Source organism: Chelon labrosus, assembly GCF_963514085.1.
Source record: "Chelon labrosus genome assembly, chromosome: 22".
Taxonomy (NCBI): domain Eukaryota; kingdom Metazoa; phylum Chordata; class Actinopteri; order Mugiliformes; family Mugilidae; genus Chelon; species Chelon labrosus.
In genome coordinates this window covers 19,410,953-19,435,453 of record NC_140355.1, presented here as the reverse complement: position 1 = coordinate 19,435,453, position 24,501 = coordinate 19,410,953, and the positions used below count along the sequence as shown (strand labels likewise).

General features: G+C 42.7%; 2 protein-coding genes across 3 annotated transcripts; one reads left to right on the top strand and one right to left on the bottom strand.

Annotated features, from left to right (window-relative positions):
- Nucleotides 1-1,727: 1,727 nt before the first annotated feature.
- On the bottom strand, nt 1,728-6,595 carry fbp1b (fructose-1,6-bisphosphatase 1b). The gene is made up of 9 exons (XM_084572653.1): nt 6,381-6,595; nt 5,856-6,018; nt 5,684-5,776; nt 3,119-3,259; nt 2,872-3,009; nt 2,667-2,786; nt 2,374-2,563; nt 1,870-1,885; nt 1,728-1,783 (listed from the first exon to the last, which is right to left on the bottom strand). The coding sequence occupies exons 1-7, from the start codon at nt 6,548-6,550 to the stop codon at nt 2,375-2,377; spliced, it is 1,014 nt and encodes a 337-aa protein (XP_084428779.1). The 5' UTR covers nt 6,551-6,595; the 3' UTR covers nt 1,728-1,783; nt 1,870-1,885; nt 2,374.
- Nucleotides 6,596-12,331: 5,736 nt separating this feature from the next.
- On the top strand, nt 12,332-22,632 carry LOC311507847 (KN motif and ankyrin repeat domain-containing protein 1-like). Of its 2 annotated transcripts, none has more exons than XR_014699741.1 (10): nt 12,332-14,714; nt 15,122-15,274; nt 16,235-16,343; nt 16,422-16,577; nt 16,667-16,754; nt 17,330-17,549; nt 19,216-19,358; nt 20,046-20,250; nt 20,443-20,541; nt 21,695-21,724. XR_014699741.1 is itself a non-coding variant. In XM_084572378.1 (10 exons), exons 1-10 carry the CDS (start codon nt 12,464-12,466, stop codon nt 21,752-21,754), a joined length of 3,480 nt encoding a protein of 1,159 aa, XP_084428504.1. In that variant the 5' UTR covers nt 12,332-12,463; the 3' UTR covers nt 21,755-22,632. The 2 variants fall into 2 exon arrangements, 1 of the variants encoding a protein (XP_084428504.1); XM_084572378.1 differs by having other exon boundaries at nt 20,046-20,246; nt 21,695-22,632.
- The last annotated feature ends 1,869 nt before the right edge of the window (nt 22,633-24,501 follow it).

Sequence of the window (24,501 nt, the reverse complement as noted above, 5' to 3'; positions counted from 1 at the left end):
TGTTCTGCTGGGAAACTTTTGGACCTGGCATTCATTGGTGTGGATGTTACTTAGACATGTACCACCCACCTAGACCAGACCAGGCACCCCCACCCCATAGCAATGACACTCCTTGATGGCAGCAGACATCCCCAGCAGGATGCAGCCTGACACAGACACACACACAAAAACTCTTTAGGAACAACTCAAAAAAACCAAAAAAACATGAAGAACAGCACAAGGTGTTGACCTGGCCAAACTGATCAAGTATCTGTGGGATGATCCACAGAGGCCCCTCCCCTCAAAGGCCCCCCACTAACAACATTCTGTTGCCAGACACCACAGGACACCCTCAGAAGGCCCATGTCCATTCTCTGATGAGTCACAACTGTTTTGGATGCACAAGGGAGACCTACACAATATTAGGAAGGTGGTCATAATGTTATGCCTGATCGGTTAGGGTTAGGAACCAATGAAGTATATGTATCAATCTATATATCTATCTATCTATCAATAATGAGGGGAAACATCTGCCTAATAGCGCCGAAAAACTGATTCCTTCAATCATATTGTTTGTTTATCTACAAACACTGAAGAGTTTATGTTATTTCTGGATTATTTGCCTGGCTCTTCCTTAACCTGGCATCAAGACTAGGAGTTTTAGTAATTTTGCCAACACGGGGTTGTTGATTTTTGTCCAAGACCACTCTGAAAGAAAACAAATATGTAAACTGCATTTCCACAAATGGGCACTAGAGGCTGGCTCCAAAAGGAAGTCTGTCGCCACAGACACCAATGTGAAAATGTCCCAACTTCAAAACAGAAACAAATATGTTTAAAGCATCACATTTTGTGACGTTTGTTTTTCCCGACAGGTTCTCAGCTGTCTGTCAAGATGTCACCTGTTAGCCTCGGCCTCTAGAGCAACTCCACTGAGATTAAGGCCACCTATGGAGGGTTTTTCTATCCGATTTTTATTCTACTGAATATCAAGCTTTTTAGATTACTATTCCTTTTACTATCAGTGCAAGGTATATATAATGAAATCCAGGTGCACTAACTGATTAATTTATTACAGATTTCCCTTTAAAGGGTGCTTTGAAAGTGTTTTAGTTTAGTCATAAACAATGAACCTATGAAACTAATTGTACATGTCATCTTAAAAGCATTTTAAATACTATATAGAGTATGTTCACATTGGTTTGTTTCAACAAGAAAACAGCACTGATCTGGTTATTCAGCTTTCTGGGAAACAATGTCCTTTTTACTTGTTCAGAGCTATCCAGACCTGCCTGGCCAAATAACATTATGTCTATGAAAGGAAGGCATTGTCCACAGACGAAAACTGGATAAACTGTCTGAAAATCAGGGAGATCAGGGCCCGCAGAGAAGAGAATTGGTTTCATTCCCAGAGTGTCAGATCAAATCTGGGCGTAGAATGTGAAAAGGCAGACCCTGCCCTCGTTACCGTCGCCGAGAAAGATTGCGAGCGAGAACTTGGGACCAGACCGTTGTTGTACTTGGCGTCTTCCACATGTGAGTATGTGGAATGAATTATACCTCGGCCCAAAATGTTCTACGGGACTTGTGATAAGTCGTACAGATAATTTAGTTTTGGATGTAGAATGTGACTTTTTCCATCCTTAAATAAAGACAGTAACGGGCGATCCACGCACACATGCTAAACTCAGTAAAGAACAAAGCATCTTTCGGTTTGTCTTTATTTAAAAAACACAGGCGTCAAGATGGAATTTGCCCAGTGTGAGGCAGGGATCAAGTCAGTCTTCTGGTTTCTTCATCAGTGCTTTAAGATGGAATGAGTAAAAAGCACAATCAATGTCCTGACTGAATCCATGGATTGTGTCGTCAGTTCTGATTTATGTTGCTCACCACCAAACTTGACCTGCTGAACTTAAGAAAGTACAACGTACTTAAAACACATTTATTGTCCTAAACGGTTAGATTATTGATGCATAAACTGATCAGCCACAACATTATGACCACTGACAGGAGAAGTAAATAGCATTGACCATCTTGTGACAATTCAGTGTTCTGCTGGGAAACTTTTGTACCTGGCATTCATTGGTGTGGATGTTACTTAGACATGTAGCACCCACCTAGACAAGACCAGGCACCCCCACCCCATAGTAATGACACTCCTTGATGGCAGCAGCCATCCCCAGCAGGATGATGTCTTAGGAACAACTCAAAAAAACATGAAGAACATCACAAGGTGTTGACCTGGCCTCCAAATTCACTAGATCCCAAACTGAAAGGCCCACGTCCAATCTTTGATGAGTCACAACTGTTTTGGAGGCACAAGGGAGACCTACACAATATTAGGAAGGTGGTCGTAATGTTATGCCTGATTGGCGTATCATGATAGCTGAGTACCTCATTTGTTGTGCTTCCTGTAGATGTTTATATACTCCTGCACATCATCGGGGGAACCCAGGACCACAGGGACTCTCTGGTGGATGGTGGTGGGCTGGATGTCCAAAACATTCATGGCTCCGGTTGTGGCCATGCCTCCAGCCTGCTCCATGATGAAGGCCATGGGGTTGCATTCGTAAAGCAGCCTCAGCTGAAAAGCACGGGGATGAAGAACACAAGTGATGATTGGATTTTTATTTTTATTTTTTTCAAAAAAAGCAAAACGTCCATTTGTAGAAGTTCCATCATCTCACCTTTCCCTTAGGACTCTTGACATTGGCGGGATATAAAAAGATTCCTCCATACACCAAAGTACGATGAACATCTGCTACCATTGAACCAACATATCGACTGCCATATGGAGCAGAACCGTCCTACAAACAAAGGAATCGTTATATCCAGTTCATATTTCACAGAATATTGCTTAAGACATTGTGCAACTAGAATGGCCTATTTCACCTCTGGGTATTTCTTCTTTTGTAGGTACTCTGTCACATCTGGATAAAAATGCTGTGCATATCCCTCATTTAAACTGTAGATTTTCCCCTTTTTCTTAATCTTCACATCTCGATCCACCAGGATGAACTCTCCGATCGACTTAAGAAAGACGCACGGGGGAAATGTCATTAAATACACAATGACAAAAATAGCACTGCAGCAACTCTTAACGATCATGAAACACTTCGTCTATTGCAGCTAGTCTTACAGGATCGAGCATAAAGCAGTTGACTCCCTGACCGGTGGAGAGGACGATCATGGTGGCGCTGCCGTACAGGGCGTAACCTGCCGCCACAATGTTTCTTCCGGGCTGCAGAGCATCCTTCTCACACGGTTCCCCATTTGTGGTCTGTGGAGTACGTATGTAGAAAAATATTTGGAAATTAGAAAGACATATTGGGAACCAGTGAGATGTGACAGATAAATGGGCACAAGTGCAACAGTGCATGTCGAAATTGCATTGCAGAGCTGTGGCGCACATCTCATGTCCGATCACTGCGGCAGGTAACATCTGGGTTTAAACATTTAAATGTGTGTGAGGACAAAAATCCTGCTTTTTGAAAGCCTCGTACAGTGACAAAGCTAACATGATGTTTTGCAGGTTCATTTTTGTCACTTTCATATGTTAGCATGTTAACATTAGCTCCAACACTGATAAAACTGTTAATGCGGACTGTGTCTTGCATGCAATTCCACTCAAAGGAGACATGCAATCACCGAAGTCATTATGTTTCATCCTCTGAGGACCAACAACCTCAGAACAGAATTTCACAACAGTCTAACTCTTCTTATCTAATCCTGAACTGACCAACAGACCACGTATCTGTCCCTAAAGGTACGGGCTGCTAAGATGACGTTATCGCAAACGTCAATTGGGAAAGTTGTTCATTGGGAACTGTGCAAAAGGTCAGGTACTTTCAAAAACATCATTAGTATGTGACTGTCTGGTCCGACGTGCAGTAGCAAAGGAGGGAGGACCCAAAATGCACGACACTAAGGGGAGGCAGGAGCAGGTAACACAATGACTTTAATAAAATCTCAAAAACCAGAACTTAAGGCTCTTGCAGGGATGGCAGGGTAACAAGTCTAAAAAGAATCTGGTGAAGACGAAAAACCAAGACAAGAACATGAGGAACTAAACAGCAAGACAAAAGAGTGAGTAACATCGGACATGACTTAATAGCCAACAAATGTAAAGGCAGGTACATATATACACACATGGGTTAACGAGACACAGGTGAAACTAGTGAGGGTGGAGCACACAAGGAGAAACCAATCCAACAGTCATAGTGGGGAAAACACAGGAAGAAAAACTAGACAAGAAACACCAAAGAAAACCAAACAGGGTCACAGAAAACATTCAAAACTCAAAACCATGACAGTGACTGGATGAACCATCTGTCTTCCGCCGTCTATCGTAGGCAAACTTCAACCACTTAGATCAACAAATCAGCAGACATACCAGCTCCCAATTATAAATATTCACAATTCACTTTTGTATGTACATACATATATTTTATGCTTCAGTACAAACGAAATATCAGAGCAACCATCATGATGCTCGCATAGTTTCTCACACAATTCTGATTGGTCTGCACCTTTGTGGACCAGCCACAATCAGGACACGAACCATAATCCCCCTTAAGTCAATAAAGTAGTGATGTGTCGTTCGCGAACGAGCCGACTCTAAGAGCCGATTCTTTGTAGCGAACCAGAAGAGCCGATTCCCTTTGGGAAGAACCGAACCTTCGGCCTCTCCTGAGAATGCAGACAGGGACGGGACTTACTTTGATGTGCACCCCAGGCGACCATTCAGATGTGAGGACAGACTAGAATCATACCATTGTGTTAAAAAAGGAAAAGGGGCACAGCGAGTGTAGTGGTACAGGCCAGGTACATACAGAGCGATAGAGAGACAGGGGAGCCAGATTTAAATGAGCCGTAAGAGTTGAATCTTTGAAATGAGCCGGACTTCCCGTCCCTTCCCTGGACTTCCCTGCAATAAAGGCCCTAGAGTGCATTGACGAAACTCTATAACTCCACCAAAAGGCTCATTTAAAGTACTGTGGGACATATGTAACCTACACCAATGTGAGCCATTTATACGTGTGCGCTCGTCAGTTTGGCTTGCTCTGTAAAAACACCACCCAAATGCTAGTCGAAGGTGTGTAGGGACCATTTTGGTTTCTACTTCCTGCTTCGCTTTCAAGAATGGCAAATGAAATTTTCGCCAAAGACGAGTCGTACAAATGTTTGTATCTCTGAATCTCCTCAGACCTCAATTTGAAAATTGTGGAGATGGAGAAGCAGCTGGAAATACTAAAGCGGAAGCACACTACTACCAAGCGGACCAATCACAGCTCTTGGTGGTCTGCGTCACAGTGACATGTAGTTACATTTCTGGGGAGGTGCACGTCAGGTTACGGCACTAGGGTCTACGTAGGGTCTGGGCTGACGCGGAGGAATAAACTGTGCATCAGGGCTCCCTAGGACAGATTTCCCTAGCTTGGATGTTTTTGCCCCCCCTCCCCAGGAACCTAGGCTCGCCACTGCACAGCTTGAAGCCTGGCAAGATGGATTCTCGTGTGAGCTTGTGATCTCAAAAAACCCCCAAGAGATTCCAGCTGCCAGACAAGGCTGTTAGCATGACTGAGAATATGACTAGAGGAAAAAAAAATAATTTTAAACCACAGCTGAAAGTAATGCTGAACAATAGGCTGATGTAATGACTTCACTGTGTTTGAAATCTACACGCAGTATTAGAGGCGCTGACCTTTTTGTAGATGGCGAAGATTGTTCCAATGGAGACGAGACAATCAATGTTGGAGGAGCCGTCCAGTGGATCGAAGCACACGATGTACTTCCCCTGTGGTGGGAGAAAACAGACTTTATTTTAACATTTAAACAAATAAATAAATAAATAAATCAGACAAACATGAACATACGCTCTTGTCTGGTTCCACAATGAGGGCGTTGTCATCTTCCTCTGAGACCAGGACGCAGGAGGTGAAGGAGGACTTGATCATGTTGATGACCATATCATTGGAGAGGACGTCCAGCTTCTTCACCTGGTCGCCGGTCACGTTGGTGCTCCCAGCGATGCCATAGCTAGCGATGGAGGAAAGAGGAGTTCCGTTTTAAACACAATTCAGGGATAATAAACAACAAAGGCTATCATCCAGTGCTCCAGTGAGAAAGTTCTGAAAATCTTTTATTTTGTTGACTTCTGACCTGTGGGGATTGTGCGCTACATGTGCATGGTTTACCTTTGGTCAGGGGCCCTAAGTTAAAATTGTTCACTGATTCTCTTGCCGCTGCAAGAAAACACTAAACTCAAATAACTGAATCAGAAAGGAAGTTAAAACTTGCTCAAGTAAAATGACACTGATATTAAACTGCATATTCCGAAGCAGTACGTGCATGGTTTTGCTTCTGTTACTGTCTTTGAATAAAACTTTAAAAACACTCACAGGTTAGCAATCCCAGCCTTCCTGACAGCGGTGGAGATGGCTTTGACAGCGGTGCAGATGGAGTTGAGCAGGTTTGTCAGCTCCCCCGTTCCGTGGGCCTTCCTGCCCTCCTCCAGAACAAACCTGGTGAGGGTCAGCACGTTGGTGTCGAAGGCTCCTCTCTCAGACATGTTGCTGTCAGGCGTGGGACTGGGACTGGGACCTGGCCGGCGTAAGTGGAATAGGTAAGCGTTTAAACGGTGGACTCTAGAACAAAGATAGGGGAAGGTACAGGGGTGTGCAACTCTTCCAGCCAATCACAGGTGTCCTATCTAAACAGCGAGGGGTTGGCTTGATCACTTCTGTGACCGTGGGTTCAAGAGAGCAAAGTTCAAAGATAGGGAGCATTTTTTTGTTTGAAAGTAACAATAGCCTTGGCTTGATCAAGTCTCCGATTCAGTGACGTCTCTCAGTCTGCTTTTAAGTTGAATTCTGAACTGAATGATCATTTAGTCTGAGTCTCAGAGTTCAAACAGCGCCGGATTAATGATTAATTCCTGTTTTCTTACTGCACTTTCTTAGAGCTCCGTTTTTCAGATCATATTTGAAATAATTAGCTCGACAAGCGCTTAACAAATTCTGATTGTTTAGTTTCACGGCTGCCAAACTACTTACGGTTTTGCCAAGGTAAAAGACTCCAGGCCAAAATATGCAGTCGCTAACACTAATACAGACTCCCATTACTCAGAAAGTAAAAGTCTGCTTGTGCTGGAAATGACTACCTCAGCTCCAGTCAAACATGCCTTCCCTGCATGATCCTGAAGAAGTGCAAAGTTCAAATCACAGTCCCTGTTTTTTTTTGATGTCTTAAATTTTACATGTGCTAATAAGTATTTGCAGGTGCATGCTGCCTCCAAGTCGGTGTGCCTAGTTTATGGTCTCTGTCTGAGACACAAACATGAAAAGGTAAAACATGGAGTCACGTCATGAGCTAGAATTAACCCGGTATGATGATATCCACCACTATGATGTAATGTGTGATGGTCAATCACTCACCAGTCTTTATCTTTTCAGGTTAATGATAAAAAAAAAAAAAAACATATTTGCAGACCAGAGTGGGACAGTGATGTAGTGATTAGCACTGATGCCTCACAGCAAGAAGGTTCGAAACCCGTTGCTTGCGAGGCTAGGGCTTTCTGTGTGCTTTGCATGTTCTCTTCTTACAGTCTAAAGACATGATTGTTAGGTTAATAGGTGATTCTAACTTGGCCATAGGTGTAGATGTGAGTGTTAATGGTTGCTTTGTTCTTTCTGTGTTAGCCCTGGGACAGACTGGTGTACCCTGCCTCTCGCCCAATAACAGCTGGGATAGATTAGAGGATAAGTAGTTAGAGATAATGAATGAATGAGCTTTACAGACCAGTTAGTAAGAGTTTCAAACATTACAGAACAGATTTTATAGTCAGAAAATATTTTAAATATTTACAAAACTTTAAAATGTTTGTTTTTTGTGAATGCCACTTGGTGTAGTTCTACACTTTGCCCACACGATGTCGCTGTGTAGCTTAAAAGTGTTGAATATTAATAGTCTGGGACTAGATGCAGTTCTAAAAGAGACATAAAATGTCCTGCTCTTCACTTTTCTGAATCCATTTGAGTGTTTTATAGTTTTACACAAATGAAATCAGTCACTTTATTTGAACCTTAAACTTTCAGAACCAGCTCAGACAACTTACAACTTTCACTGCAGGATCAAGGATGACAGAACTCTCTTCACCAAACAAATTATTTAGCTTTCAGTTTTTTCTTGTCTGTGTAATCGAATCAACAGAAGAAAAGGCTTCATCAATATTTCACTGAAAAACTCTTCATCACCTGACTGACTCCCAGGAGCACCTGTTGTGCACGTTGACAGCTCTCCGCGCATGCGCAGTTCCCGTTCTTCTCCTCTTAGGACAGGGAAAACTTTACAGGAGCAGCGTTTATAGGCCATAAACAAAACAGGGGACTGGAAACCGAAGGTAGAAAAAAAAAATGTGCAAACTAAACTATTTTACGTTACCTAACTGCGTGACATTACTTGAAACGTCTGCATGCTGTAATGTCCACCTTCTCCTGGTGCACAGGTGAGTTCTCATCACGTTAGCTAGCTGCTGCTAAAGCAGGCTAACAGGTGGTTTTATTTATTTCCTGTTTGAAAACAGAAAAAAATGTCAGTTTTGACATTAAAGTGTGAGCTATAAACCAGCATCATGTTCATCTGAGTCTTGTAGCCTATTTTCTTTGCATGACCACAAGGCGTCAGGGTTAAGCAACATTCAGTCAATGTGTTATGGTCACATTTTTCTATAATGTCGTATTTCAGCGTGACAGAATATCTTATTTCTAAGGAATAACTCTCTGTAGAGCTATTTAAGGATGAAACTTTATGTAAAGTGCATGGTTTCAGGAGGTTTTTGCTAAATATCTTTACAAAAAAGCTAAATTAAAACCCGTATACATATAAAAATATCCCTTATATTACATATTACTAGGTAACCCAAAGGTTATGTGGTTTGGTTGGTCTTTGAGATAAAATTATGTACCAAAACACCTTTTATTTTTGTTATTATACTCTATTTAAGCAGTGAATTATATTATATTCTCTTTTTACAATCTTTGTGTCTGTCCTAGGCCCAAACTGGAAACCTAAGCACAGTTAGTATGTCAGCATGAGCTTATTTCAATTATTGTACCAATACATAATTATTAAAATAATAAAATAGTATTTGTTTTATTGTACTTATTCGTACAATAAAACAAATATGCAATACAAATACAAAAAAGCTCATCAGCCTTGCAACAAATGTGCTGTAATTAACCATTAAATCCCTAAAACAGCATCTACAGTTATATGAAACTGTTTCAGAGTTCAAGTGTAGAGAAGACACTTAAACTACGCAGAAAACATTCATTAAAAAATGAGACTGTCCTCCAATTTTAATGCATTGTTGCTTTTTAGTATGCCTCTCTGACCCGGGACGGTTGTTGCTGGAGGCGTAGTGTTTCTCAGGTTGCCTGTCCTTCCGGCACATTCTTGTGAACACGATATGCCAAGAACGACTTGAGGCAATTTCTTTAGTTTGAAGGCCGAATCCTCTTGGACACGGGGATGAACTAATTAAACTGATTTTGGGGGTCGGAGTGACTGTGACCTACTGAAATTCATATTCTAATTATGAAGTTTCACTCAGATGTCTTTTCTGAAAACACTCAGAGCCGCTCAGACACGACAAGAAGAGGAAAAAACAGCAGAATGTGGGTACATTAAATAGAAAATAATTATGAAAATAAGAATAAATGACAGTGGGCACATTTTTTCATGCAGCCTCCTCTCTTTCGATCTACTGAAAGCGAGACGAGGCAGTATCCAGATGACAATCAATACAGAGCATACAAACATAGGAAGGCTAGAAGGTGTTTGTTAGATAGTCACAAAGACAGGCCAGGCTCATCTGGGAAATCCACGAAGCAAGGAGGATGACAGCGTGGGCCCGATACGCTGCAAGTAAGGGTCCCAGACCTTATTGAAAGCATCTATTTTGGAGTGAAGCATGCATGTAATGTATTCACTAGGAATGCAGTCCTTAACAATGTTGTGCCATGATTTTTTTTTTGTTTTAGTTGGAGCAGCATTCTTGATCCAGAAGTCACTCGGATGCCTAATAGAATATAATGATAACATTATATCGGAAAGGTCAGAAATCCTTCAGATTCTTCACTTTATGAGTCTGGGTTGATGTTGATGGAAACTGCAACCCGGATTTATTTCTGCCGTAAACAAAAGCACATTTGCTTACATAAGTGACGGCGTTTTGAATATTTGTATAGACGCTGCACACATGCCACACTGGGCAATAACTGTTTAACAAATGGCACATGCGGCTTCATTTGAGTCGACTGGCTCTGTTGTTTCATGAGATATTACACCCAAACATTTCATAACGGGGAGAAATTGTGGCGTGCACAAAAGCTTGTGTATCCTATCTCTGTCCTCCGTGATAACTTCAGCATAAAATAGAGCCAGAGCTGCTACGTTCTTGTATTTGACCAAGTGTGAAATGAATGAGGATATTTGAGCTGTTTGGGATTACACGAGCTGCTCTGCATAAAAAAAAAAAAGATAAAACATGTTTAAACAATTACATTGATGTAAGCAGTACAGTGTTTTGATGTAAAACAGAGAAAGCAAAAAGCGCAAATAAATAAAAAAAATAATGTTTAAAATATTCTGCTGACCCATTCATAGTTTATAAGCTAGTTCCAGATTCTGTTTTTCATGCGTCTTTGACTCTGCATTCTTCAAATGAGTTTTCCCGAATCGCTCTGGAACATTCATCTGAGGGCTGCAGAAACAGTCCTCCGGGGTCACTGCGGCTAACACTAAAGAGAAGTTGCTGAACTTATTGGATTTATTGCATGAGGCTTGATGTCATGTCTGCTCGAGACGGCAGTGTAGAGAGTTATTTTATATCTCATATCTCTCTGGCAAATTTATGATTAATCTTTAAGTCTGTGAAGAGCTGAAAAATAACATAACATTTTAAAAGTATCTTGATTTGGTAATTTTGGTCAATGGCATGTTTTTTCTTTTATATTTTTCCCTTTGTGCACTTCATCTGACTTATGAACAGTTGGTACCGTGCGGTTAAATAAGACGGAAGCAGAGGAAGCCTCCTTGAAACCTGCACATGCTGAAAACAGAAGGTGCTTACTGATGAGAAACTGATACGATATGCAGCGTCGCAGCGAGTCACTGTTGTGCACCGAGGCTTGGGCTTTTGCTTTTGCTGTGTAGTTTTGCAGAATTAACTATAATGTGTCATGACCCGGTATTGCATTTCCTTTATGCAAGCATTCCAAGGTTAGCCGTTATTGACTGCTGGCTCTGAGCTCGGAGGGAGAAAGAGATTATACGGGGGATGCAGCAGGAATTTATATTAAAAAAAAGAAGAAGCTAATAATCAAGATGTGAAGAAAAGAAGTACATTTGCTGTCTTTTTCTTTTATTTCCAGTCTTATTCAAAGCTCTTACTGGATGAAACATGTTCATGGCTCAAGGCAGTTACATCCTGAGAAGTGTGTCAGGTAACTATTCTTAATTATATTCCAGTAAATTACATGCTTTTTTTACATTTCTGCATGTAATGCACAAAATGTACCCAGCTTTGTTGTTAGTAGGGGTTATATATTGGAATTTCAACCTAACTTTGCAAAGAAGGGAAGCTCAGCGTCAACTTTAAGCTTTTAAAAAAGAGATATAATGAAATCTAACTGTCTTGTCTTGAGCATTTGCTCAGATTTTCTTTTGTTTATTCACTGACTGAAGCACTTGGAGGATGTCTGCGCTTAAGATAACTTGCCAAGGGAATGGTCAGGGATTTAGAGGGAGAGTTGCAGAGTAATTATAGAGTGGGTTCAGTCTATGTAGAGACACATACCATTTGGAGAGAAGTGGCTACTGAAAACAGTCTCTACACGATTGGTAAGTCCTCCTCCGTCCCTCCTCCTCTTGTGGGACAGGCTCAGGGAGATTATAGACAGAAACATTTTGAGGTGACGGCTCTAGACTCGCACCATACTGAGGTAAGTGTTTAGAATAAGGAATTTTATTTTTTTCTCTGTGATATGTTTTTTTTTTTATATTTGTTGATTGTTGTTTTAAATTTAATGTATAGTTATATACATTTTAAATTTAACCTTACCATGCACGCAAGATGTTCTTAGCTTTTCATCACATGTATTTTTTTTTTCCTTTTTACTGCTCTTCTCCTGCAAGAGTGATAAAATAAAACTGTTTTGCTGTTGTTCTAACAGATCCAAGCTCTGAAGAGTGTGTTCCTAACTACCTGGAGATTGACTGCGGTTTTCAGTCGGGCGTTGATTGCCTCGAGTCTGTGGACAGTTTCCAGAACGGCGCCACCATTAAGCGGCTAAGCCTCAAAAGAAGGCCCAGAGCGGCCGTCAATAATGTGGAAAAAACGCAGAGTGGCATTTCGTCCAGCCTGTGGTATTCTGCAGAATCCTTGTCATCGTCTGGCAGTGATGATACAAGATTACTGGGCATGTCATCTACCGCTAGAGGTAGACCTCCTCTTCCTCCACCGCATGGTTCCTCATCGGACAACAAACCCTCTAGGATTGAAAGCCCAACAACCTCACAGATGCTCACAGAGTCAAAGCCTCAGCCAGCTGCAAGATCTCTTGCTTTACAAAGACATAGCCCTGTGATGGAGAAGCCCATTGTGGAGACCCACAGGCACTTGACTCAGGAGGCGATGAACCAGACCCCACCTCAACCCTTTCCCCGTCGACGACTTGCAAGCTTTGGTGGTGTAAGCTCCCCTGGGTCACTCTCACCCTTTACTGGACTGGGTGCGTATAACCAGAACAACAATGGGAACAAGCCTTCCGACGCTGGAGCTGATACGCATGCACACCTTGGCTCATCCCTGGGCAGTAGAGGCAGCACAGGTAGCCTGAGGCTAAGCCCACAGAGCTCTGGTAGAACTACCCCGGTTTCAAGTCTCGGCTCCATGCACCTGCAGCACGTCCGTGACCAGATGGTGGTAGCTCTGCAGAGGTTGAAAGAGCTGGAGGAGCAGGTGAAAATCATCCCTATCCTCCAGGTAAAAATCTCTGTTCTTCAGGAGGAAAAGAGGCAACTGGTCTCTCAGCTCAAGAACCAGAGTGACGGTGAGGGCATAAATGATGTGATCTGTAAAAGATCATATAGCTTGGAAGGGTCTAATCTTGACAAAAAGGTGAATACTGAAGAAGAACTCAAAAGGAAAGGGAAAGGTGATCTTAATGAGTTCAGGCAACTCGCAGAAGAGATGCAGGCTTTGGAAAGAGCCATCAAAGGTGGACAGTTTCAAGCACGGCGTGGAAAAAGTGAAAGCCCTCTGCATGAGAAACCTGTCAAGTCGGTCGCAGTTGGAACTGACAAAGAGATTACTGTCACACCGTCTAAACCCTCAAAAGAAAACAAGTACACATGCACCGATGAAGTAAAGACAAGGTCTGTAGCAACAGAAGTGTCTGATGTTAATCTTGGAATTTACACAGAACAGGAGGCGGAGCTTGATGCCCAACAGCTAATAAATGCTGCTTTGAAGGAGCGAATTTGTCAGTTAGAAGCAGAGTTGAAAGAATCGGCTCTCCAGACAGAGTTGACCCGGCTAAAACTGGAGCTTCAGTCCGCAGGAGTGAGGAGCCGAATTGACAAGGCCTGCTCTGCCAGACCGTCCACTGCCACCGCAGGCACAGAGGCGAAGCCAGACACAAAAAGCCAAGGAGTGGGTAATCACACAGAGCTCCGTGATGCCGGCACAGGAGAGCCAACGGAGGTAAAAACAGTGGGAGTGTCTTGTGAGCCTAAGATGGAGAATGTTTGCACAGGACCAGATGAACCCATGAGCCACTGGGAGGTCAGGGAGCGAGTGGTGACCAGGGAAATGGCCGTGGGGATCCAGGTTTTTACAAGAACACAAGGGGTTGGGACAGAGACAAAGGTATGTGATGCAGAAAGCAACACCGAGATGCCAGCGGAGAATCTTTGGTCTAAGAAAGAAATGATGAAGTGTCACTCAGTGCCTTGTGGGAATTGTTGCGTTGATATGATGAGTTGTGAGGCAAAACAAGTTGTTTCTCGAGGTATGGCCACAGATCCAGTCAGAGGAGTTGATCTGGGGATCATGGCATCCCCTCAGACAGCTTCGCAGCGCACCAACACCGTCTCCAGTTCAGTGTCTCGCTTTACCAACACCAGACAAGCCTTCAGCACAGACTCCAGCACGAATACACTCCTCAGCACCCAGGACAAGCACACCAACACCGCTCACACTTACACTCGGACCGTGTGCGTGGGGAACAGGGTCAGGGACACCAGATGCGCCACGGACACCCGTACGGTTGGTGTAGGCACCGCAAATCCAGCACAAAGCATCTCAAGACAAACGCAAGAGGCAGTGATCAAGGTAACTCGAGACACCGGTGTCGGGTTTACGAACATTAATGAGAATTTTCTGGTCGGACTGAAAACTCGAAATATGGCCTCTGGACCGTCTCACCTACCCGACCCCATCAAGACGAAGAGCATCGGTGTAGGGGAAGGGAGAATACGGGATTTGTCAGCTTCACCCAGTACACCTGGACCGACTGTCCAGCAAACCACACAGTTCCAGTGGGACCAGGAGTTGAACCATTACATTGAGAAGATGCATTGGATACTCAGGGAGCATGGGGACCTGCTCACGGAGGGCTCCAATGATCATAACAGCAGCCCCAAGCTGCTCAGCAATTCTCAGCCAACAGGTAAAACTGTAGAGGCGTGGAGTTTTAATAAGCAGTTATTTTAATTTAACATCTTTCACCACAAAGTACTATATGCATCTTTGAGGCAATTATACATATAGACAATTAGTCGAGCTTACATTGGACAGACTTTTTTCCAATCCTTTTACTAATACACTGCTATGTCTCCTGGTGTTTTATCATCACCATTCAAAGATACACCATATGAACATTTAAATTATTCCTCGCTGCAATGAGCAGGAACGCGTATCACACCACCTGTGCAGTTGCGAACAAGCCCATTCATCCAAAACATTCCTCCAGATTTCCACTGATAGTCAAACACTACATATGGTGTCACAAATGTGCTAATAAAAAATGTATGCTGTATTTATTTAAATCTGCAATATCATCTTATTTCCCTGCAGCCAACAGAGACTTTCAGCCCCCATCTCAGTTTTCAGTCGATCCTTCCAAGAGCGACAAAGCCAATCCGGGAATCTGTCAACAAGGCGACACCGATTCAGACGTGAAGAGAATGATCAAGATGTTAGAACAGCAGGCGTCCTCGGCTCAGGAAGGTAATCACGGCCTGTTTGTGCACAACTGTAAGAGCACATCAGTAGGTGGATAAGAATGCTTCCCTGCAAAAAAAATAAAAGTAGTTTAAAAATATTTTACTTTGAAACCGCTCCCGAGTCCCCCCGGTTTAAACTTGCAGTAGGTTTCAGGGGAAGTGGTTGTCTCTGGCTTGGCGGGTTAACTTTCTGAGGGATACACTTGCAATGTTTGGAATGTTGACTGGTTTTGGAAGGCGCCTCGTACCACATAGTAGTTTGTGGTCGCCGGTCTAAAATTGAACGGCTTCGTAGGAGGAACTGGTGTCAGAGGATACTCGCCTTTGCAAATGAGGCTTTCAGATTTGCACGGATATCCTCACCATAGTCTGTATATAAATATGGACAATGTCTTGCCACTTCCTTGCATTGGCCAAACTGACACACCTCCACCAGACTCACTCGCATTTTTCATTTAATTAATAATACGCTCTGCTCTACCTCCATCAGTTACAAAGAAATGTTGGATTATACACTGTACTTATTTTTAAATTATTTTTTTACAACTCTCGCTTCACGGAGCAGTTGGCATGGCAACCTGTAGTCACCATTATGTCACATCCTGTTTTTATCGCATCAAATAACTAACTAAAACGAAACTAACTAAAACGAAACCTCGACACTTGAACATGCATCAATATTATATTAACTACCTAAAATGACAGAAACCAACCTTGAAAAAAAATGATTTGACATGTATTTTAGTGTTTTAGTTTGGCTCAAGTCCCATCCGCTAACATGGAGGGGGTGGAGCTTATGATCTATACTGTAGCCAACCACCAGGGGGAGCTCTACTTGCTTTGACTTTTGAAGCTGTCCCATCTTTATGCAGTCTATGATCCTCACGCCCTGCCCTAATTGACCTGGTTGGTTTGTAAATATTACTTTACATGTTTTATATAAGTGCTGTGTGATTGTTTCTAGAGAGGTCAACTAACGCCGGGAAGCCACTTTCTGTAGTGAAGAAACAAAACGGCGAGCAGTGCTGCAGCAGCATCAGGAGGAGTATGAAGTTCATGAGGGTGACTACAGGGTACGTGTGTAATGTTTAATATTTTACAGCTGGATTCTTATATATTTAGTGTATTAAACTTGTGTGTTTCGTCCTCAGATTGGACCCCGTGTCAGATTATGAGCACAGTGCGGTGGAAAGAATAGGAAATAAAACAATAAGGGAAGCGCCTCAAGATGGAGTCCAAGCAAGAAAGGGAAAAGACGGCTCTAGCAAAGGATTGAAAGGGTCTGCAAGATTATATACGCAACAGAGGTGTGTGAGTGAGTCCAAAACTTTCACAAGTTCTCCCAAGTTTGAGCCTAGTAACCTATAATTTTTATTTTATTGTTTGTTTTTTTCAGGTGTAAGTTAAGTGAAAGGATGTTTTCTGCTTGTCAAGCCTTAAAGATGCACCTGAGTGATGAGGCCGCTTTATCCAGCAGGGAATTGGTATGTTTTGTTCACTATAATCAGCGAGAAAGGGATTCAGGGTCAACATGCGCAGCATGTGTGGTCCTGTGCACGTACGTCCCTTGATGGGTGTGGAGGGACACTTGGGCCAGGGTGTCTTCAAGTGCATTTAAGTGCAAAGAAATAGAAATAAACGGCTGGAGCATTCGAGGCAAAAAGCATAGGATTGTGTTGGGAGTAATTTTCTGCTGTGGTATTTTCTTGAACTCGAGAATAATGACTTTTCTAAGTGGAAGAGACTCCTCACTCTCAGGGTAATTTGGTAAATAGATGGAAGTACATTCAAAAGGGAAATCAAGGCAGACTTCATTATAAAACTTGAAATACTAACAAAACTGTCAACATGCTTTCTCTCTTCCTTCATGATGTTATTTGTGAGATGTTTACAGTCGTTGCTTTATTGTGGCGTTTGTCTGTGTTCTTTTAGTCTTATTCCTGTAATTATAAGATTTTCCTACCTATACAAAGTCCAAATTGGTCCATTACTGAAAACAGCAAGGCATTTTATGGCAACACAAACATTATTATGTGTTCCATTCTTTTGTCCCTTGCAGCAGGATTGTCTACACACACTCCAGCAAGAGTGGTTCTCCGTGTCCAGCCACAAGTCGGCTTCTCCTGACACCCTAAGGGACTACTTATCTACGTTTCGGGTCATTTCCCCCTCAGTTCTGCGACACATAGTTAATATGGCTGACGGCAACGGAAACACGGCCCTGCACTACAGCGTGTCTCACTCCAACTTTGGAGTTGTCAAAACATTGCTCGATGCAGGTACATTAACACTCAGAGGGCATGTACACTTAGCTGGAACATAAAAAGTTTGCAGACGAATGATCCTGCTGCTGCTGCTGCTGCTGCTCTTAAACCCTCTGCAATTCCAAAAGTACTTTAGTAGTTTTTGCAGTAATGCACAGCCAGTCGACGCTCTGGTGCGCACATGTTTGCCACGTGGCCACTGGGGGGCAAGTGTGCCAACACAGAGTAAAATCCTCTGTGTATCATGAGATAAAATAGAAAATTTGAAAATATAGATGAAAAGAAATGGCTTCTTCTACGGTTATGTCCCTAAGGGATGAACACAGGACAAACAATGAAGTCGAGTCTGGATGTAAAGGAAGGATTGGACCATGTGGTAATGCCAAATAAATGCAAGTAATATAACAAAACTAGACCTGGCTCACAAACTTCTCCATATTGAAAGCAACAAACGGAAGGCCTAACGATCTCATCTGCTAAAAGGTGTAACCAAAAACACAGGTGGCACCAACCAATAATCCTAGTGTGCATAAACAAAGGGTTACCTATGTGATGAGGTGCATTTGGTACCAGTATCTCACCTATAGTCTGCACCTTCCACCATAGCTAACATAAATTGCACTCAAAGGTCCAAACATCTCGATAACAAACAAGGTAGGCAACAAAAATCAAAATAAAAGTCGACTAATAAAGCAGCAGGAAGCAGAGACTGGAGTCCTGTTGCTGGATCCCTTTTAATGTAGGCCCTGGCTCGTAATTGGATGATCCGGGGCCGAACCAACCAATCGGCAGGCCCCTGTCAGACTTCTCAGGTGGAATCAGTTGTGGAATCAACTCCTAATAAACAGGGAAGGTGGCCACTGCCTGACACATAACATCAATCAACAGGGTGGATAGAATAAGATAAAAAAATATATATCACACGTACCAGAAAAGGGCATGCACAGTGTGTCTTGTTAACGGTGAAAGTTTTCCAAAATCACCTTTTTAAAATGGGAAATAAATATGTAGTTGAGATATCCACTTTTAAATGATAAAGAACTGTGCCGACCTTCCCTCCGGCTGTTAATTGGCTTACAAGGGACCCAGTATAATTCAGGGCCCGGCTATTCAGAGACTTTCATCAATATATATTGACCAGGCAAACACAGAACGGGTGTCCCATTTCCTTACTTCTATCTGAAATATCTACTGCAACTTTCAGAGGTTAGACCCAAATCTGTCTGAGGCAAGTGCAGGCTGAATAGAAATGGATATTGATATAACAGCTGACTTTAAAAGGCAAGCTAAACTGCATCTAAAATGTCTGCAAAAATCCTGAGAAGTTTGAGTAAGTGTGTTAAGGCAGTTTGATGCTTCACATTGTGCACTTAGTGTAAGTTCAGCCCTCCAAATGCATGTTTTGGAGAGCTTTAAATGGCACGGCGGCAGTAAAACCACAGCTATCCGAGAGCACTTTGAGTAATCCTCAAATTAAAGTGCTGACATGTTTTTCTTCTGTGAATCTACACGTTTACAAGAGATTCATCTTTGGTGTAGGCAGATTTTAATTGACATTTCTGTACTTACTTGAGATGTGGTACAGTCAGTAAAGTATTTCCTTTAAATAAATAAATAATACACATTCTGCTTTTTTCTATCGGGTCTTCCCACTTCCACCAACTGACCACCGTCGCTGCAGAGGTGTGCAATGTGAATCAGCAGAACACGGCAGGTTATACGCCCATCATGCTGGCCGCTCTGGCGGCTGTGGAAAATCCAGAGAACATGAGAGTGCTGGAGCGGCTCTTCGCAAAAGGAGACGTCAATGCCAAGGCCAGCCAGGTCAGCCTGCTCCCACGTAATGGGCGGGGTAACGTCCTCTAGGCAGATGCTGTTTATCCAGATTGTGTCTTAGTTGCTGCTGTGGGTATTAACAAAACAGGCTTATACAAATAGAAGCAGATTTTCTTTATGATTTGGGCTATTTTTGCAGTGCAAAGCTCCAAGCTGTTCGCTTATCTTATCCACTAACTTGGGGCCAGTTTGCTCATTTGTGAAGATAATGACAGACTAATATGCTGCAACTCGCACCGTGACAACCATTTAATTCCAAAACTGGGCAAAACACCAGGAGGAAATATCTGCAACTGCAGTTTCTAGGTTATGTTTTTACTCCTAAAAGCTCCAAATTGTACAGAATTATAAAACTTCCCATGTTTAAACCTGAGCTAGCATTAATCATTATGACTTATTGTCATTTATGATCTAATATGGGCTACTCTATAGAGAAGATTTTGAGATTTTCATGTTTTGCTGAATAAATAATAATATATTTAAATATATTATATAAAAAAAAGTTAGTTTAAAATAATCTGTCTATGAAAATAACTATGATATACAGAATACAGAAAGTGTTTGATTCCACAGACAAGATATAAATTTGTGTCTATATTTGAACTGTTTGAGATGTGTAGACTCGGCATAATTAACCCTACGTCTTGTGCCTGACCCCTGCCTTCTGCTGCTCAGGCTGGTCAGACGGCTCTGATGCTCGCTGTGAGCCACGGCAGGATGGATGTGGTGCAGGCGCTCCTGGCGCAGGGGGCGGAGGTCAATATCCAGGACGACGAGGGCTCCACCGCGCTGATGTGTGCAAGCGAGCATGGCCACGCTGACATCGTTAAACTTCTGCTGGCACGGCCGGAGTGTGACGCCACCCTGACTGACAGTGTATGTGAGTCATTGCCTCTCCTCCGTGCAGCTCCAGTGACGCTCGTGCCTTCAAGCTGAGAACTTTTCAGACGAATAGCAACAAATTTCCATTTCCGTTAATTCTATATCGAGAAAAACAAGGACGTGTAAGTTGTTTTTCTTATGCGCCAACAGCAGAACTTCTGATATTGTTGCTGATTTTGTGTGTTAACAGGATGACAGCACGGCCCTGTCCATCGCACTAGAGGCAGGACACAATGACATTGCGGTGCTCCTTTATGCTCATGCCAACTTCTCCAGGGGACACGCAGGGGTATGTGGTGCTAACATTCTCGCACTAAAGCCCTGTTCGCACGGAATTGGTTTTACCTGGGGATGTCATGTGATTCAGAAATTACCCCCCTACGTCTGTGTTTCATGTGGCGCATTGGCACAGGATAAGCAAACTCTGCCCCAGCCCCAGCTTTACCGATGAACACATTTAATGATTTCATCCGTCTAAATGGATGAATGGGTCAGCGACATCTTGACTTTGCACCCTAAAATCTGTCCAAACTATAATTAAGAGCGCACCATTCTTAATTCTTAAAGGGAAACTACAGTTTTTTACAATGTGGACCTTATTTCTGGCATAAAATACGATCGTTTACTCACCCATACAACTTTGGTGTCATTTGGAGTCGTTTGGATGAAATTTAGATCCGCGTATATCCATATAGTGGGAGTGACTGGGGCACCGAAACGCAGCCTCTAAATAACGCATTATCTGCCGCGAAACTCGTTCATGTCACCAATATTTTGTTATGATACACTAGTGCTATTCCCCATTGAGTCCGGAGTTACCTGTTATCTATTCACAGACTTGCAGCGGTTTGTTGTTCTTCGGCCAGCTGTTCCTCTCTCTGCCTCTCTGCATCCTCCTTTCAGCGAGCTTCTCATCCGTATACTCTGGCTCAAAACGGTATGGACGTCCATCATAAACTAAGTCGTCGTCCACAACCTCAGAATCTGAAAAATATTCAGCCATGTTGCAAAAAACTAGCAGTAGCAAATTACAGGTAAACAAGCCGACCGTCATGGGTGCGTGCCGCACTCAGAGATGACATCATCCAGGTCAGAGGTTAGTAGGTCAATCTACAGACCCTGGATGATGATAACAGGTAACACCGGACTCAACGGGGAATAGCACTAGTGTATTATAACAAAATATTGGTGACATGAACGAGTTTCGCGGCAGATAATGCGTTATTTAGAGGCTGCGTTTCGGTGCCCCAATCACTCCCATTATATGGATATATGCGGATCTAAATATCGTCTCCAAATGACACAAAAGTGATATGGGTGAGTAAACGATCATATTTTATGCCAGAAATAAGGTCCAGGTTGTAAAAAAACAGTAGTTCCCCTTTAACACTCAAATAAAGTGCATATTCAGAATTAACATTTTATTTTTTTAATGTCAACAGGCCGTTGCTCGTCACAGTGGAAAGTCTCACCCTTCCTCTGGTGGAAGAAATGTCTTTTGAATGAGGGGGACCTGTCAGAGCCTGAATGGATGCTTCATGTATCTTATCCATGAGGTGATTTCACTGTCAAAACACCCGAATCAAATTCACCGTTTGACAGAAGGCTACTTACTCTCCAATGGCATGCACACAAGTCTGACATTATACTATAACTCAGCAGGATTATCTATGCATAGCAGAGAAATGTACTGTTTTATATTCATAGCAGGTAGAAGATGTTATATCGTCATTATTCCCTTTGACTGTACATTTTTGTTTTCATTGAAAAAGTACAATTTTAAAACTGGAGCTGAACTTTCTTAACCCATATTTATTTTAAACACGCTTCACTTATATCAAGCTCAATACCTGGAGGTTAAACATATCGTGTTGTGCATCTGTTGCTAAGATTCACAGGAGATTTGTTTGGGATGCTAATAAACGCTTCAACACTGTTGGGAAATGCTGTGTTCTTGCTGCGCGTCAGATGATTATCAATGCTATTCTTACATCTGTTTGTTTAGAGCCAGTAGAGTGTAAGTAGTTCTGGTTGGCCGTCGAGCATGTTCGCACTTCGTTCTTTGTGTACTGAGGAAACAAACAAGATATAATTAGTGATGAGTTTTAGAGGAGATGGCAGCCAGATTTTCATTTGAGCCCTGCCAGGCTAGTTGTTTCCACCTGGTTTTTCCAAGCTATTCCAATCAGCAACAGGAGAATATGAACAGAGTGGTTTATTTCTCATCTTCTCACAGCAAGAAACAGAATAAGCCTGTTTCCCCAAGATGTTGACTGACTCCTTTAAGGTGGCCTGTACGTCATATTGGATGGTCTGACAGCTGAATGTTTTCTCATCATTAATCGCAAAGCCCTTCTGTCATTAAAATGTTTTAACTGTTTCACTTTCCCTTTCGTATATGGCTAATTAAACAGGTTTCAATATGAGCAGGGTTTCTTTGGTTTCAGAGAGCTCCGACTGTTTCGTAAGGGCTGTCCGCTTTAAATTTTAGAGCACCTTTTCAGAACACGGCTTCATGTCTCGACTTGACTTTCAGATCCCAGCAAATCAAAGTATTCTTGGCTGGATTTCAGCTCTGAACACTCAAACATCCAGAATAACCTGCGCCCTTTAATGTGAAGAGAGAAGCGAGTTTGTCGGGTGATGACTCAATTCTGCATCAATCCTACAACAGAGAGACTCATCAGTGACTGTTTAAATCAACACTAGTTTTCTCACTACTGATCAGAATGATAGCACGGTCAGAACACAAATTCCTCTTCATCAGAACAGACAGAAGAAGCCACAACATTATGACCACAGACAGGAGAAGTAAGTAACATTGACCATCTTGTGACAAGATAATGTTCTGCTGGGAAACTTTTGGACCTGCAATTCATTCATGTGATCAATCATGAACGATGTCCACCACCCTCTACACAACACCATAGTCAGGGATAGATGTGTCTCTGTCCTGCTCCACGGACAGATTGCGGAGGTTGTTTGTCCTTCAGGCCGTACAACTCTACGACGGCTCCGTGTGAAGAATCAACCGGACTATGGTCATTGATGATACTATCTAAACATGTAGCACCCACCGAGACCAGACCAGGCACCCCCACCCCATAGCAATGACACTCCTTGATGTTCAGCAGCCATCCCCAGCAGGATGCAGCCTGACACAGGCACACACACAAAAACACTTTAGGAACAACAAAAAAAAACAAAAAAAAACATGAAGAACAGCACAAAGTGTTGACCTGGCCTCCGAATTCACCCCTCCAGGCCCCTCCCTTCAACCCACAGGACCAATAGCCCGCCCCCCACTAACAACATCCTGTTGCCAGACACCACAGGACACCCTCAGAAGGCCCATGTCCATTCTCTGATGAGTCACAACTGTTTTGGAGGCACAAAGGAGACCTACACAATATTAGGAAGGAGGTCATAATGTTACGCCTGATCAGTGTATATTCACATTTAATAACCATGTAAACACCTAATCTGATTATTGCCCTCTCTGGTTAAAATCCATTCTTTCTGCGCATGTTTTCCCCACGTGGGGTCAACATCAGATTGACAGAAACACAGAGATAGAAAAACCACCAGTTGTTACGACGGAACAAATTCCATCTCGCCAATAAACCTGGGGGGGAAAAAATAAACTTTTCTGCCGTTCTATTTCTGGCAGATGTGACGATCCGCAGCAGGAAGAACCCCTTTGCACAAATGAAAAAATTCTATTCTGACGGATTAATGACGGTTGCGGGGCATATAAACACGTATTAGATCATTTTATTGCAGGTCCATGTGAACAGTCAAGCTTGCACACAAGAGCACTGTATGTTAAATACACACTATTGCGTATGCATCTGCATCTACCTACATGATTTCTGTTTCCAGAGCTCTTAAAGGTGCTGCTCAAGTGTTGCCTATAGAAAAGATTTCACTCAAAGGCAGTATATAGGTGTAAAATGATGGTGTCACTCTCTCTCCTACCCCAGCAGATCCCTGTGTCCCATTCTTTCCTGTGTGCATGTGAGAGCAGTCTGAGTCATTTCTCAGCAACGGCGGTAAAACACAATGATATACAAGGTCCACCACCACCACCATCAAAAAATAAAATAAAATAAAATAAAAAAATGGCTGTTGCCATGGTAACAGTTGGCAGTTTTGAGCAAGTGGTTCCTGGCGGCATAATTCTGACGCGATATCTCCGTTTGAGGTCTGAGGTTAATTCAGTCGCTTAATATAGCCCATTATACGAGCA